Here is a 17,840-nt window from a genome sequence, read left to right on the forward strand (position 1 = left end):
GCATCTCATTATGTGCTTGTCTGCATATCATGACAATTAGGACAATGGTCTCTATGCTGCTGCCATGGAGCTTGCCTTGTTGTTGGGTTAGTTTATGTTGTTAATGTATGTGTTAGCTGCACAGGAATTCTGCTGTTCTGTGTTCTGTTTGCAGCTATGTTCTGAGATGCTGAATGTGTGTTTTGAAATTCAGTTTGCCGTAAGCAAGAAAATCATTTCTGTATTACTTGAAAGTTGGATTGCCTACAAGATTGCTTCTATTGAGTCCTTTGCTAGCTGGACTTACTAGAGAATAAGACTTTAAATGATTCTCAATTGCAATCAATAGAGAAAAATGAAACAGATTTTTATTTGCATCTGAGAAGTTTTAACTCAAATTTCTACTGAGTTTTAGTGATCGCCAAGTGCCGCTAAATCTGCATGGTAGGTCTCACAGAGGGGGTCCCAAAACCCAATGAATTAGGTGTTGACCGCCTGACAGGACACCAGGGGGCCGCCCCATAGCCAGTGTTGTGGTCGGCGTGTACCTCATTGTCACTGAGGTAATGGCGGAAACTCGGAGGGTCTGGCTCGGTCTGGGCGACCCAAAACAAGATCGGTGCATAACAATCGAATCGATGATCTCCTGATGTGCGATTGACAGCGCACGCCCAGGACATGCTCTGGCAGTTTGGCTGTGGGTTGTGTATTTGACTTTGGTCAAGCCTGAATTCCTGAGGCCGAGGTTTGGCTGCAGTTTGATTTAAAGAGCCCAATTCCTTTATTTAAAATATCCAATTTAATCAGGCTTAATCTAGGCCATGCCTGGTTACCACAGAACCAATTGCAACAGTTAAAAACACAAGAAAAGCAACCCAACCATGGCTCATGAAGAAATTGACGACACTCTTAGATCCAAAGAGTCATATAAAGTTGTTCGAAAAAGTAGCAGGATTGGGGACAGTTCAGAGTTCAGCAAGATAGTGATTAGGGGGGGGGGGGGAATAGAGAATGAGAGTAAACTTGTAACATAAAAGCGCACTGTAAAAACGTCTACAAGAACGTAAAAAGAAATAGATTCGTGAAGACAAATGTAGGTCCCTTAAAGTCTGAGACGGGAGAATTTATAATAGAGAACAAGGAACAATCAAACAACTACTGTGATGAATGTAAGAATTTCAGATATTGTATGTATTTGATGCTGTAAGGGTTAAAAGGCCGGGTTAGTGTGTGTGACTGCTGCGGTCATATTTTTCAATATTCTTGGTTTGAAAGACATCGTGGCTTTTTGGAGACAGACTTGTATTTATATTGAGGGTTCCCTGGGGTGCAAATAATTAGAGACCTTGTGTCCAGCTGAGTAAGATTGATGTAGTTAATGGGAGAAAGCAGTTAGGTGATGGAGTTGGAAGGTGAGCCGAGAAGCAGTCTCTGAAGAAATACAACCAGAGATTCTGCATTATTCCGAGGGGGGGGTCAGGTCTCTTTCTTTAAAGGAGTCTCAAACGATCGCTCTTTCTCAAAGTAGAGTATTCAGGACATCCCCACAGCAAGTATTACTTACTCTGCTGGCTGTATTTAACAGCAGACTGGGACCCGAGATGGTTTTGGTTATTCAGTGGGAATAAAGATAACAGTTAAGAGTTATTGTGTCACAATAGATTAGCATTGTTTAAGATGTCATCGCAACAACAGGGAGATGTTAGAAATTGGATCTGGAAATGGGATTGAAGATGTAGTGGGCAATTTAAGGATTAACAGACTGTGGGTAAAATTGCGAGCATGGAGTCAGAAGTATACGTCCACACCTGGCCTGAGTTATATCGTCCCATTCAGACTTAAACTCAGTAAGGGGAATAAACAGGATACCCGTGTTCAGCCGGGGTGATTCACTCAAGATCCATTGTCCTCCAGGACACTCTGATCTGACCAGCTATTAGCCCATTAGAGAGTCTAATGGCCTCTTTTGTCCGTAAGTTGGAGGTTAATTGCATATTCATAGTTTGGCCCTGTTCTTTTGTGTAAATGGAAGTGGGCAAACAAAAACCCAGATTGCGATGATGAGTTCAAGGGTAGACAACCATTGGTTGAAGGACTGGATGGAGCTCAGGGAGAGAAAAGAATACCGTTCGAACAGGTGGTCGGAGAAGGATTTGGAAAGCGACCGAGAGAGACTATAAAAAGGCTACCACAGAGACAGGTTTTCAAATAGGGATCTAAGGGAGCTGCACTAACACAAGGAATATGTTCTATAAATGCAAGTTGGATTGGATTTGTTTATTGTCAAGTGTACAGAGGTACAGTGAAAAGTATTTTTCTGCGAGCAGCGCAACAGATCAAGTACGTGGGGGGGAAAAAAGAGAATAAAAGAAAATACATAATAGGGCAACACAAGGTACACAATGTACTACATAAGCACCGGCATTGGGTAAAGCATACAGGGTGTAGTGTTAATGAGGTCAGTCCATAAGAGGGCTGTTTAAGAGTCTGGTGACAGCGGGGAAGAAGCTATTTTTGAGTCTGTTCGTGCGTGTTCTCAGACTTCTGTATCTCCTGCCCAATGGAAGAAGTTGAAAGAGTGAGTAAGGCGGGTGGGAGGGATCTTTGATTATGCTGCCCGCTTTCCCCAGGCAGCGGGAGGTGTAGATGGAGTCAATGGATGGGAGGCAGGTTTGTGTGATGGAGTGGGCGGTATTCACAACTCTTGCGGTCCTGGGCCAAGCAGTTGCCATACCAGGCTGTGATGCAGCCATATAAGATGCTTTCTATGGTGCATCTGTAAAAGTTGGTAAGGGTTAATGTGGACATGCCGAATTTCCTTAGTTTCCTGAGGAAGTATTGGCGCTGATGCGCTTTCTTGGTGATAGCGTCGACGTGAGTGGACCAGGATAGATTTTTGGTGATGTGCACCCCTAGGAATTTGAAACTGCTAACCATCTCCACCTTGGCCCCGTTGATGCTGACAGGGGTGTGTACAGTACTTTGCTTCCTGAAATCAACGACCAGCTCTTTAGTTTTGCTGTCATTGAGGGAGTGATTGTTGTCGTTACACGTCTCCACTAGGTTCTCTATCTCCCTCCTTTATTCTGACTCATCGTTGTTCGAGATCCGGCCCACTATGGTCGTATCGTCAGCAAACTTGTAGATGGAGTAGGAACCAAACTTTGCCACGCAGTCGTGTGTGTACAGGGAGTAGAATAGGGGGCTAAGTACGCAGCCTTGCGGGGCCCCAGTATTGTGGAGGAGGTGTTGTTGTTCATTCTTACTGATTGTGGTCTGTTGGTCAGAAAGTTGAGGATCCAGCTGCAGAGCGGAGAGCCAAGTCCTAGGTTTTGGAGTTTTGATATGAGCTTGGCTGGGATCATGGTGTTGAAGGCGGAGCTGCAATCAATAAATAGGAGTCTGATGTAGTTCTTGTTGTCGAGATGCTCTAGGAATGAGTGTAGGGAAATGGCGTCCGATGTGGACCGGTTGCGACGGTATGCGAATTGCAGTGGATCGAGGTGTTCCGGGAGTATGGAGGTGATGCGCTTCATGATCAGCCTCTCGAATCACTTCATTACGACTGAAGTCAGGGCCACCAGGCGGTAGTCATCGAGGCACGTTGCCTGGTTCTTCTTTGGTACCGGTATGATGGTGGTCTTCTTGAAGCAGGTGGGGACCTCGGAGTGGAGTAGGGACAGGTTAAAGATGTCCGCGCACACCTCTGCCAGCTGGTCCGCGCAGGCTCTGACTGCACAACCAGGGATCCCATCCGAGCCCATCGCCTTCCCTTTCAGGAAGGCCGATCTGCCTTCGGAAGCTGTGATGGTGGGTATGGGCGAGTTATGGGCTGCTGGGGCAGTCGACAGCGGATTGTTGGTTACCTGCTCGAACCGAGCATAGAATGCATTGAGTTCATCGGGGAGGGGTGCGCTGCTGCCAGAGATGCTGCTCGGCTTCGCTTTGTAGCCCGTTATGTTGTTTAGTCCTTGCCACAACCGCCGAGAGTCCGTCTGTGACTCTAGCTTAGTTTGATATTCGCTCTTGGCCTCTCAGATGGCTTTGCAGAGGTCGTACCTGGATTTCTTGTATAGGTCAGGGTTGCCTGACTTGAACGCCTCAGATCTGTCCTTCATTGGGGAACGTACGCACTGCTCCCTTTGGCACGCAGTCGTCCACACATTTGCTGATGAAGTCTGGGATGGTGGTGGCCTACCCACTTAATTTGGTCGCTGAGTTCTTAACTATGGACCAGTCCATATTTTCATAGAATCTTAGAATTTACAGTAGATGGCCATTTGGCCCATCGAGTCTGCACTGGCCCTTGGAAAGAGCACCCCACTTAAGCCCACACCTCCACCCTATCCCCGTAACCCCACCGATCCTTGTTTTGGATACTAAGGGCAATTTATCACGGCCAATCCACCAAACCAGCACATATTTGGACTGTGCTGGAAACGGGTGCACCCGGGAGGAAACCCACGCACACACGGGGAGAAGGTGAAGACTCTGCACAGACAGTGACCCAAGCCGGGAATCGAACCCGACACCCTGGAGCTGTGAAACAACAGTGCTATCAACTGTGCTACCGTGCTGCCACATGGTTGCTGCCTGCCTGTCTAAGTGGAGCTGAGAGCTGTATATTTATTTTATGTGCTGTTTAGTGGGAAATTGGGTGTTAAAGTCAATAGGAACATGTGAGCTGTTCCGATTAGGTTTGAAGTTTAAATATTGTTTTTCTTTTGTTCAATAGTTATTTTGTAAAAAATAACTAAGGCCTATTTCTTATACAATCTCTCCAGTCTTACAAATTAAAACATTGCGGTTCTGTCCGATTATCTTATCCACTCTTGGGATTGGTGTTAAAGATCTTTTAATCCTGTGTCAGTAATACAGTAATAAAGTTTGTTTCAAAATCACTCCTGGAGCGAGAAATTCCTTTCTCAACAGTCTGACATTAAATATTGGGGTTTCTGCTCAGTATACGCACCCCTGTTGGGAGTCTGGTCCGCGATATTAATACTGCCTTCGCTCAGTCTTCCCGGAGGACGACGGGAATAGCTTCCCAGAAATGCAAATGGATAGAGGGTCTGGTGAGGCGGAATCCAAGGAAATCAGTTTTACTTGAAAACAGTGCTGGGGAAATGAATGGGAGTGAAAATCGATACATCCCCTGGGCCTGGTGGTTCTCGACCCCAGCACAGGTACTAAAAGAAGTGGCCGTGGAAACAGCAGTTGGTTGTTATCTTCCAAAAATTCTGTCGGTCCTGGAACAATCCCGCAGACTGGGAGGTGCCAAATGGCAGAGAGAAGACAGACAATTCCAGACAGGGGAGCCTGACATCAGTCAGAGGGAAAATTCTACAGCCCGTTAGAAATATCAACAGGATTAGATTAACGCAATGCGGATTTATGAAAGGGAAATCAATTTTGGCAAACCTTTTGGAGTTTTTTTTTGAGGATGTAACTAGAAGGATAGATAAGGGAGAACCAGTGGATGTGGTGTATTTGGATTTTCAAAAAGCTTTTGCTAAAGGTTAAGCAAGGATAATCAAAGCACATGGGATTGGGGGGTAACATACTGCACGGATTGAGAACTGGTTAGCAGACAGGTAACGGAGTGGAACTACCAACCCCCCCCCGGCAGCGTCCACCGACCCCCCCCCCCCCCCAGCAGCCGAGACAGAGACAACAAAACCAAGGCGGCGATTTATAATCTGATTATTTTACTGAAATCTTTCCATTCTTTATGGAGAAATACAAACTGAACAAATTTCTTTCTAAAAATTTACAAAGACATTCCTGAAGGCTGGCTGTTTAGTAAGTAAATAAATTACAAATAGCCAAGTGATTAAATGCTGCAAGAGAGTGGGGCAGATATTGAACTCTGGGGGCCATCGCAGCAAAGCATAATATGGCTGCCCCCCCTCCCCCATCAGGCTTCGTCAAGGGGGGGGGGGTCTGGCTGGATGTAAATTCAGTGACGAATCTTATAAGTGAGTAGAAAGCAAATGTCAGACACGGACACTCTCTCGCGTGCATCTGCACACACACATGCGGGTCCGCACACATGCACACGGGCTTTCGCACACACCCAGGGGCTCGCGCGCGCACACACACGCAAACACACCGAGGCCCGCATACATGGGCTCACACGCATTCGCACACACCCACGGGTTTGCATACACACTCAGGGGCTCGTACACACGCTCGGGGTCACGCAAGCACACGGGCTTACACACACCCCCTGGGTTCACACACACACACAAAAACAGACACAGGCTCTCCCACACCCCCACGGGCTCGCTCACACACAGGCGCGCACGCACTCACCCGAAAACACAGTGGGACATTTACCATGTTGCTTACAACACCCTGACTGAATATCCATGTGAGAAAATAACACATTTTTATATAAAACACAAGGAATAGGCTGAACAGAGGCGTTTTAAGAAAAGTTACACGGAGGTGAATATCAAAAGTTGAGATTCTATCCCCCCCTCGGCTCCCCACACATAACTGCGGAATAATAGCCCGGCTGCACAGGCGTCAAAAATCAACCAAAGTGACCCATCCCCCGGTCATCAAACACTCCCAGGGCAGGTACAGCACGGGGTTAGATACAGAGTAAAGCTCCCTCTACACTGTCCCCATCAAACACTCCCAGGACAGGTACAGCACGGGGTTAGATACAGAGTAAAGCTCCCTCTACACTGTCCCCATCAAACACTCCCAGGACAGGTACAGCATGGGGTTAGATACAGAGTAAAGCTCCCTCTGCACTGTCCCCACCAAACACTCACAGGACAGGTACAGCACGGGGCTAGATACAGAGTAAAGCTCCCTCTACACTGTCCCCATCAAACACTCCCAGGACAGGTACAGCACAGGGTTAGATACAGAGTAAAGCTCCCTCCACACTGTCCCCGTCAAACACTCCCAGGACAGGTACAGCACAGGGTTAGATACAGAGTAAAGCTCCCTCGACACTGTCCCCATCAAACACTCCCAGGACAGGTACAGCACGGGGTTAGATAGAGTAAAACTCCCTCTACACTGTCCCCATCAAACACTCCCAGGACAGGTACAGCATGGGGTTAGATACAGAGTAAAGCTCCCTCTACACTGTCCCCATCAAACACTCCCAGGACAGGTACAGCACGGGGTTAGATAGAGTAAAACTCCCTCTACACTGTCCCCATCAAACACTCCCAGGACAGGGACAGCACGGGGTTAGATACAGAGTAAAGCTCCCTCTACACTTTCCCCATCAAACACTCCCAGGACAGGTACAGCACGGGGTTAGATACAGAGTAAAGCTCCCTCTACACTGTCCCTATCAACACTCCCAGGACAGGTACAGCACGGGGTTAGATACAGAGTAAAGCTCCCTCTACACTGTCCCCATCAAACACTCCCAGGACAGGTACAGCACGGGGTTAGATACAGAGTAAAGCTCCCTCTACACTGTCCCCATCAAACACTCCCAGGACAGGTACAGCATGGGGATAGATACAGAGTAAAGCTCCCTCTACACTGTCCCCATCAAACACCCAGGACAGATACAGCATGGGGTTAGATACAGAGTAAAGCTCCCTCTACACTGTCCCCATCAAACACTCCCAGGACAGGTACAGCACGGGGTTAGATACAGAGTAAAGCTCCCTCTACACTGTCCCCATCAAACACCCAGGACAGATACAGCATGGGGTTAGATACAGAGTAAAGCTCCCTCTACACTGTCCCCATCAAACACTCCCAGGACAGGTACAGCACGGGGTTAGATACAGAGTAAAGCTCCCTCTACACTGTCCCCATCAAACACTCCCAGGACAGGTACAGCACGGGGTTAGATACAGAGTAAAGCTCCCTCTACACTGTCCCCATCAAACACTCCCAGGACAGGGACAGCACGGGGTTAGGAAGCCTGGTTTTGGGGGGGGGTGTCGGAGGGATATTGAGATTTGCAATGGAGGTTAATGGATTTACAGTGAGTCCGGCTGGCGAGGGATGACAGTCAGGGGCTGGTGTTTGAGGAATGGAGCTGACTGTGGCCCACAGCCTGGGGACTGTGACCGTCGCTCCCGCCCAGAGATTGGCTCCGAGGGGGGGGGGTCCAAGGCCTCGGGGTGAATATTCCGGGTGCTGCGGAAACCCTGGGTGCAGCGATGGGCCGGTCGGATCCCCGGGCCCGGGTCCCCGCCAGCCCAAGCTGGGAGCCACTCTCCGGGGCTCACGCACAGAGAACAGCTGCTTGTTGGAGGCACTGACGGGGGCCGGCGCTATGACTAAACCCACTCGGCAACTCCAGGCACAGCACAAAGGAAGCGCGAGGGAAGGTGGGGATTGGGGTGCGAGGAGAGTCTGAAGGACTCGTTCTCTTCCCTCTCCCCCCCCCCCCCCTCCCCCAACCCATGAAACAATTCCCCACTTTGGGGCCTTGCGATTACCTCGCAGTCAGGGCGGTGCCAGGGGACACTGGGATGTGGAAAAATATATCTGTCAGATTCTTTGGGCTGTGATTAATGAGTGCTTGGGCAGAGAGCAGGTCACGCCATCCTGTGCCGGGGATGTGGGGGAGAGCGGGTCACGCCATCCTGCGCCGGGGATGTGGGGGAGAGCGGGTCACGCCATCCTGCGCCAGGGATGTGGGGGAGAGCGGGTCACGCCATCCTGCGCCGGGGATGTGGGGGAGAGCGGGTCACGCCATCCTGCGCCGGGGGAGAGCAGGTCACGCCATCCTACGCCAGGGGAGATGTGGGGGAGAGCAGGTCACGCCATCCTGCGCCAGGGGAGTTGTGGGGGAGAGCGGGTCACGCCATCCTGCGCCGGGGAGAGCGGGTCACGCCATCCTGCGCCAGGGGAGATGTGGGGGAGAGCGGGTCACGCCATCGTGCGTCGGGGGAGATGTGGGGGAGAGCGGGTCACGCCATCCTGCGTCGGGGGAGAGCGGGTCACGCCATCCTGCGTCGGGGGAGATGTGGGGTAGAGTGGGTCACGCCATCCTGCGTCGGGGGAGATGTGGGGTAGAGTGGGTCACGCCATTCTGCGCCAGGGGAGATGTGGGTCACGCCATTCTGCGCCGGGGAGAGCGGGTCACGCCATCCTGCGCCGGGGGAGATGTGGGGTAGAGTGGGTCACGCCATTCTGTGCCAGGGGAGATGTGGGGTAGAGTGGGTCACGCCATTCTGTGCCAGGGGAGATGTGGGGGAGAGCGGGTCACGCCATTCTGCGCCAGGGGAGATGTGGGTCACGCCATTCTGCGCCAGGGGAGATGTGTGTCACGCCATTCTGCGCCGGGGGAGATGTGGGGTAGAGTGGGTCACGCCATTCTGTGCCAGGGGAGATGTGGGGGAGAGCGGGTCACGCCATTCTGCGCCGGGGAGATGTGGATCACGCCATTCTGCGCCGGGGAGGCGTGGGGAGAGTGGGTCACACCATTCTGCACCAGGGGAGAGTGGATCACGCCATTCTGCGCCGGAGAGGCGTGGGGAGAGTGGGTCACACCATTCTGCACCAGGGGAGAGTGGGTCACGCCATTCTGCACCAGGGGAGAGTGGGTCACGCCATTCTGCGCCGGGTCTCAATCCAACGGGGGTAATCAGGACTGTGGGAGAGGAGTGGAGGGGGGGGGGGGGGGGGGGGGGGGGGGGGACGCCGGCACACAGCTCCTCTCCCTCTGAGCCCCTCACAGCAGGAGGCATGTGTTCTTGTTCTTTGTCTTCTTGGCCTGCAGGGCGGCGCGTGTGGCCAACTCAAAGACCTCACGCACGCCCTCCTTCGTCTTGGCCGAACACTCCAGGTAGCCAAAGGCGTTGATGCGGCTGCCCATCTCCTTCGCCTCGTCAGATTTCACCGGCTCCTGAGGGAGGAAAAATAAATAAATAAAAGGGAGCGATAAAGGGGGTTGTCCCGAGGGTGGGGGAACGGAGGGGGCATGACCACGGGAAATATGAAATGAAAATCGCTTGTCACAAGTTGACTTCAATGAAGTTACTGTGAAAAGCCCCTAGTCGCCACATGCGCCTGTGCGGGGAGGCCGGTACGGGAACTGAACCGTGCTGCTGGCCTGCTTGGTCCGCTTTCAAAGCCAGTGATTTAGCCCTGTGCTAAACCAGCCCGTGTGGCAGCCGTGTGTCCCATCTACAAGATGCACCGCAGCAACTCACCAGGGCTCCTTAGGCAGCACCTTCCAAACCCACGCCCTCCACCATCTAGAAGGACAAGAGCAGCAGATACCTGGGACCCCCACCACCTGGAGGTTCCCCTCCGAGCCCCTCACCATCCCCACTGGGAAATATATCGGCCGTTCCTTCGCTGTCGCTGGGGCAAAATCCCGGAACTCCCTCCCTAACAGCACAGTGGGTGTACCTACACCACACAGGACTGCAGCGGGTTCAAGGCGGCGGCTCACCCACCCCCTCCTCAAGGGGCAATTAGGGACGGGCAATAAACGCTGGGACTGAGGCAGTGACGGGCACAACCCGGAAATGGATCTTGAAAACAGTAGATGGTGCGAGAGGAGAAAGACTTTCGCAAATGTTGTTTTTTCAACAATATTCGAGTTGCGAACCATTTAAATAATAAATCCTTTGATTTGCCATCGGAACTCCGGGAAGGTACAGGGAACAACGGGACGTACTCTTTCTCCCCCCCCCCCCCCCCCCAGATGCGGCCATTGGAGGCGCCGGTTCGCTGACCTGTTTCATCTTAGCCAGCTCCCGCCGCGTGTGCTCATCGCCACGCAGATCCTTCTTGTTACCCACCAGGATGATGGGGATGTTGGGGCAGAAATGCTTCACCTCCGGCGTCCACTTCTCGGGGATGTTCTCTGTCCGGGTCAGAGGGCAGCAAGAGGAAAAAAAAAGTGAGCACAGGTTACCAGCCGCGATTCAGGCAGAACTCCGGGGGGGGGGGGGGGGGGGGCGCCAGAACCAAAACCTCATCCAACTGCGGAGTCAGGAGGCTGAGGGCGGAGGGCGCCAAAGCGCGGCACGGGAGGCGGAGGGCGCCAAAGCACGGCACGGGAGGCGGAGGGCGCCACCATGAAGGATGCAATCACAGCATGACATGTTGACAGAGGCAATTTCAATTACAGCCACCAACAGGAACTTGGGGCAAACGAGTGGCACAGCAGGAGGTCCATTCAGCCCCTCTACAGCCTGTCACACAGGAACAGGAGCCCAATCAGCCCCTCTCCAGCCTGTTACACAGGAACAGCAGGGGGCCCATTCAGCCCCTCTCCAGCCTGTTACACAGGAGCAGGGGGCCCATTCAGCCCCTCTCCAGCCTGTTACACAGGAACAGGAGGAGACCAAACAATGTCACTTAAGTGCCCTGGCCGAATGTTTTAACTCTTTCAGTCCTGGTACAATAACCGCGGGCCTCGAGGGAGAAGGAACTGCGGTAAGTAACAGTGTAATACCTAAACTGTCAGGGCTGTCAATCGAAAAGCACATTAAAATCACATCTGTGTCAGGGTACGAGAGAGGTCGCAGGCGGTCGTAGTCCTCTTGACCAGCAGTGTCCCAGAGTGCCAACTCCACCTGGCAAAAATATAAAACAGCAACTGTTAGTGAAGCAGGTTCTGTACCCCAGTGTTATACAGTGACAGACCCGTCCCCACCAGTACTGTACCCCAGTGTTATACAGTGACAGACCCGTCCCCACCAGTACTGTACCCCAGTGTTATACAGTTACAGACCCGTCCCCACCAGTACTGTATCCCAGTGTTATACAGTGACAGACCCGTCCCCACCAGTACTGTACCCCAGTGTTATACAGTGACAGACCCGTCCCCACCAGTACTGTACCCCAGTGTTATACAGTGACAGACCCGTCCCCACCAGTACTGTACCCCAGTGTTATACAGAGACAGAACCGTCCACACCAGTACTGTACCCCAGTGTTATACAGTGACAGACCCGTCCCCACCAGTACTGTACCCCAGTGTTATACAGTGACAGACCCGTCCCCACCAGTACTGTATCCCAGTGTTATACAGTGACAGACCCGTCCCCACCAGTACTGTATCCCAGTGTTATACAGTGACAGACCCATCCCCACCAGTACTGTACCCCAGTGTTATGCAGACAGACCCATCCCCACCAGTACTGTACCCCAGTGTTATACAGTGACAGACCTGTCCCCAGCAGTACTGTACCCCAGTGTTATACAGTGACAGACCCTTCCCCACCAGTACTGTATCCCAGTGTTATACAGTGACAGACCCATCCCCACCAGTACTGTACCCAGTGTTATACAGTGACAGACCCGTCCCCACCAGTACTGTACCCCAGTGTTATACAGTGACAGACCCATCCCCACCAGTACTGTACCCCAGTGTTATACAGTGACAGACCCGTCCCCACCAGTACTGTACCCCAGTGTTATACAGTGACAGACCCATCCCCACCAGTACTGTACCCCAGTGTTATACAGTGAGAGACCCGTCCCCACCAGTACTGTACCCCAGTGTTATACAGTGAGAGACCCGTCCCCACCAGTCCTGTACCCGAGTGTTATACAGTGACAGACCCGTCCCCACCAGTACTGTACCCCAGTGTTATACAGTGACAGACCCGTCCCCACCAGTACTGTACCCCAGTGTTATACAGTGACAGACCCGACCCCACCAGTACTGTATCCCAGTGTTATACAGTGACAGACCCATCCCCACCAGTACTGTACCCCAGTGTTATACAGTGACAGACCCATCCCCACCAGTACTGTACCCCAGTGTTATACAGTGACAGACCCGTCCCCACCAGTACTGTACCCCAGTGTTATACAGTGACAGACCAGTCCCCACCAGTACTGTACCCCAGTGTTATACAGCTCTGATTACACATTCTTACCAGGAAATGGAGCAGGGATTTGAATGGTTGGAAATAAGTGTGCACAGAAGTCAGGAAGTTAAAAATGTCACAGTGAATGATACGGGACCACCTCCCGATCGGAACACTGGCTGTTGGCGGAGAAGGTGGTTCGGGGAAGGATGTAAACGTGTTGGTCCCGGTTCAGTTAAGTGATGACAAACGGTCTCAATGCGCGGGGTGTCCTCTGAGGAAGGGTTGGAGGGGCCGGGCTTCTATCTGCTGGAGTTTAGCAGAGTGAGGGCGACTCGATTTGAGACACACTATCCTGAGGTGGTATGGACAGACTGGACGACGCGAGGATGTTTTCTCTTGTGGAAGAATCTAGAACCCGAGGGTCACTGTTTTAAACTAAGTGGCTGTCCGATTAAAACGGGGGCGAGGGGAAATTCTTTCTCCCAGGTCACAGGACTCGAGCCTTTCTCCTCAAAAGGCGGGGGAGGCCTAACCTCGGGAATATTTTCAAGGCCAAGGTGAATGGATTTTGTTTATTGTCACGTGTACCGAGGTACAGTGAAAAGTATTTTTCAGCAAGCAGCTCATCAAGTACTTGGGAAGAAAAGAAAATACATAATTGGGCAACACAAGATATACAATGTAACTACATAAGCACCGGCATCGGATGAAGCAGACAGGGTGTAGTGTTAATGAGGTCAGTCAATAAGAGGGTCATTTAGGAGTCTGGTAACAGCGGGGAAGAAGCTGTTTTTGAGTCTGTACGTGCGTGTTCTCAGACTTTTGTATCTCCTGCCCGATGGAAGAAGTTGGAAGAGTGAGTAAGCCGGGTGGGAGGGATCTTTGATTATGCTGCCCGCTTTCCCCAGGCAGCGGGAGGTGTAGATGGAATCAATGGATGGGAGGGAGGTTCGTGTGATGGACTGGGCGGTATTCACGACTCTCTGAAGTTGCTTGCGGTCCTGGGCCGAGCAGTTGCCATACCAGGCTGTGATGCAGCCCGATAGGGTGCTTTCTATGGTGCATCTGTAAAAGTTGGTAAGGGTTAATGTGGACATGCTGAATTTACTTAGTTTCCTGAGGAAGTATAGGCGCTGTTGTGCTTTCTTGGTGGTAGCGTCGACATGAGCAGACTAGGACAGATTTTTGGAAATGTGCACCCCTAGGAACTTGAAATTTTGCGATTAACAAGGGGAAGGCCGGGGAAGGGGGTTATCGCAAGGCTGAATGCCGCCCTCCTTGTCCACATCCATCCAGTTGCTCAGGCCGGAAGGGAAGATGTGTCACAGAATATCCTAGCGGATTGGCCGGAGGAGCTGGCTGAATGCAAGGCCTTTTCCCATCGCCCTTGCAGAGTGTCCCGTCCGGATAGCCCCTCCCCTCCAGGAGGCAGCTCCTGAAATCCCACACCTTTCCCGGGATCCTGCTGTGCGGCCCACCCAGCAATCCGCTTAACTCTGAGGCAACACCATTGGCGGGTGCTTGCCCAGCTACGCAGGGCGATATACAAATGCAGGACGCCCCGGCTACACACCTGCTTGCCGTCCACCTCGATGTCTGCCACGTAATTCTCGAACACGGTGGGCACGTACACCTCGGGGAACTGATCCTTGCTGAAGACGATGAGCAGACAGGTCTTCCCACAGGCCCCGTCGCCGACGATCACCAGCTTCTTCCGGATAGCAGCCATTGCTCGCTCTCGGTGTCAGTCTTTCCCAGGCTGAGTGTGTGCTGCGAACAAGGCAGAAATGAAAGTCAGACGGAGGATGGGACACACACACACAAACAACAGACACAGACACCACACACACACAAACAAACAGACACAGACACCACACACACACAAACAAACAGACACAGACACCACACACACACAAACAAACAGACACAGACACCACACACACACAAACAAACAGACACAGACACCACACACACACAAACAAACAGACACAGACACCACACACACACAAAACAACAGACACAGACACCACACACACACAAACAAACAGACACAGACACCACACACACACAAACAAACAGACACAGACACCACACACACACAAACAAACAGACACAGACACCACACACACACAAACAAACAGACACAGACACCACACACACACAAACAAACAGACACAGACACCACACACACACAAACAAACAGACACAGACACCACACACACACAAACAAACAGACACAGACACCACACACACACAAACAAACAGACACAGACACCACACACACACAAACACAAACAGACACAGACACCACACACACACAAACACAAACAGACACAGACACCACACACACACAAACACAAACAGACACAGACACCACACACACACAAACAAACAGACACAGACACCACACACACACAAACAAACAGACACAGACACCACACACACACAAACAAACAGACACAGACACCACACACACACAAACAAACAGACACAGACACCACACACACACAAACAAACAGACACAGACACCACACACACACAAACAAACAGACACAGACACCACACACACACAAACAAACAGACACAGACACCACACACACACAAACAAACAGACACAGGACACCACACACACACAAACAAACAGACACAGACACCACACACACCCAAACAAACAGACACAGACACCACACACACACAAACAAACAGACACAGACACCACACACACACAAACAAACAGACACAGACACCACACACACACAAACAAACAGACACAGACACCACACACACACAAACAAACAGACACAGACACCACACACACACAAACAAACAGACACAGACACCACACACACACAAACAAACAGACACAGACACCACACACACACAAACAAACAGACACAGACACCACACACACACAAACAAACAGACACAGACACCACACACACACAAACAAACAGACACAGACACCACACAGACACAGACACAGACACCACACACACACAGACACAGACACCACACACACACAGACACAGACACCACACACACACAGAAACACACCCACACACACACAGAAACACACCCACACACACACAGAAACACACCCACACACACACAGAACACACACACACACACACAGAAACACACACACACACACACAGAAACACACACACAACACACACACACAGAAACACACACACACACACACACACACAGAAACACACACACACACACACAGAAACACACACACACAGAGAAACACACACACACAGAGAAACACACACACACAGAGAAACACACACACACAGAGAAACACACACACACACACAGAGAAACACACACACACACAGAGAAACACACACACAGAGAAACACACACACAGAGAAACACACACACAGAGAAACACACACACAGAGAAACACACACACACAGAGAAACACACACACACACAGAGAAACACACACACACAGAGAAACACACACACACAGAGAAACACACACACACAGAGAAACACACACACACAGAGAACACACACACACAGAGAAACACACACACACAGAGAAACACACACACACAGAGAAACACACACAGAGAAACACACACACACACACAGAGAAACACACACACACAAGAGAAACACACACACAGAGAAACACACACACAGAGAAACACACACACACAGAGAAACACACACACACAGAGAAACACACACACAGAGAAACACACACACACAGAGAAAACCACACAAGAGAAACACACACACAGAGAAACACAACACGAGAAACACACACACAGAGAAACACACACAGAGAAACACACACAGAGAAACACACACACAGAGAAACACACACACAGAGAACACACACACACAGAGAAACACACACACAGAGAAACACACACACACACAGAGAAACACACACACAGAGAAACACACACACAGAGAAACACACACACAGAGAAACACACACAGAGAAACACACACAACACAGAGAGAAACACACACACACAGAGAAACACACACACACAGAGAAACACACACACGAGAAACACACACACACACAGAGAAACACACACACAGAGAAACACACACACAGAGAAACACACACACAGAGAAACACACACACAGAGAAACACACACACACACAGAGAAACACACACACACACAGAGAAACACACACACACACAGAGAAACACACACACAGAGAAACACACACACAGAGAAACACACACACACAGAGAAACACACACACACAGAGAAACACACACACAGAGAAACACACACACACACAGAGAAACACACACACAGAGAAACACACACACACACAGAGAAACACACACACAGAGAAACACACACACAGAGAAACACACACACAGAGAAACACACACACACAGAGACACACACAGAGAAACACACACACAGAGAAACACACACACAGAGAACACACACACACAGAGAAACACACACACACAGAGAAACACACACACACAGAGAAACACACACACACACAGAGAAACACACACACAGAGAAACACACACACACAGAGAAACACACACACACAGAGAAACACACACACACAGAGAAACACACACACACACAGAGAAACACACACACACAGAGAAACACACACACAGAGAAACACACACACAGAGAAACACACACACACAGAGAAACACACACACACAGAGAAACACCACACACAGAGAGAAACACACAGAGAGAGAGAGAGACACTGACTGACACACAGATAGAGACACTGACCCCTGTCCAGAGAGTGGATGTGGCTCTGCGTTGTTCCTGGTTGGACCGGATGTGACGCCACCGGAAATGATTGAATGCGGCGGAATTGCGTCTTTTCTAGCGGAGGAGCCGGAAGTGACGTCAGGGCGGGAAGGCGGTCGCCACCCTGACCGGAAGCGGGGCCCATGCCGGAAGTTGCAGCCTGAACCCGGAATTAACAGCAGAAATATCAAAATTCACCGCAGGAGTAACTTCCGGTTCCGGTCCGGAGGGGGCGGGGCCTGAGGGAGGGTGCGGCCAGAGGGAGGGCGGGGCCGAGGGAGGGCAGAGCCGGGAGGGCGGGGCCAGAGAGAGG

At 51.1% G+C, this 17,840-nt stretch overlaps 1 protein-coding gene across 1 annotated transcript; it reads right to left on the reverse strand.

Moving 5' to 3' along the window:
* Positions 1–7,786: 7,786 nt before the first annotated feature.
* rhoaa (ras homolog gene family, member Aa) lies at positions 7,787–17,589 on the reverse strand. The gene is made up of 5 exons (XM_038782098.1): positions 17,507–17,589; positions 14,326–14,522; positions 11,387–11,507; positions 10,662–10,792; positions 7,787–9,823 (listed from the first exon to the last, which is right to left on the reverse strand). The coding sequence occupies exons 2-5, from the start codon at positions 14,479–14,481 to the stop codon at positions 9,650–9,652; spliced, it is 582 nt and encodes a 193-aa protein (XP_038638026.1). The 5' UTR covers positions 14,482–14,522; positions 17,507–17,589; the 3' UTR covers positions 7,787–9,649.
* Positions 17,590–17,840: the final 251 nt, after the last annotated feature.

Source organism: Scyliorhinus canicula, chromosome 21 (genome assembly GCF_902713615.1).
Source record: "Scyliorhinus canicula chromosome 21, sScyCan1.1, whole genome shotgun sequence".
NCBI classification, from domain to species: Eukaryota; Metazoa; Chordata; class Chondrichthyes; order Carcharhiniformes; family Scyliorhinidae; genus Scyliorhinus; species Scyliorhinus canicula.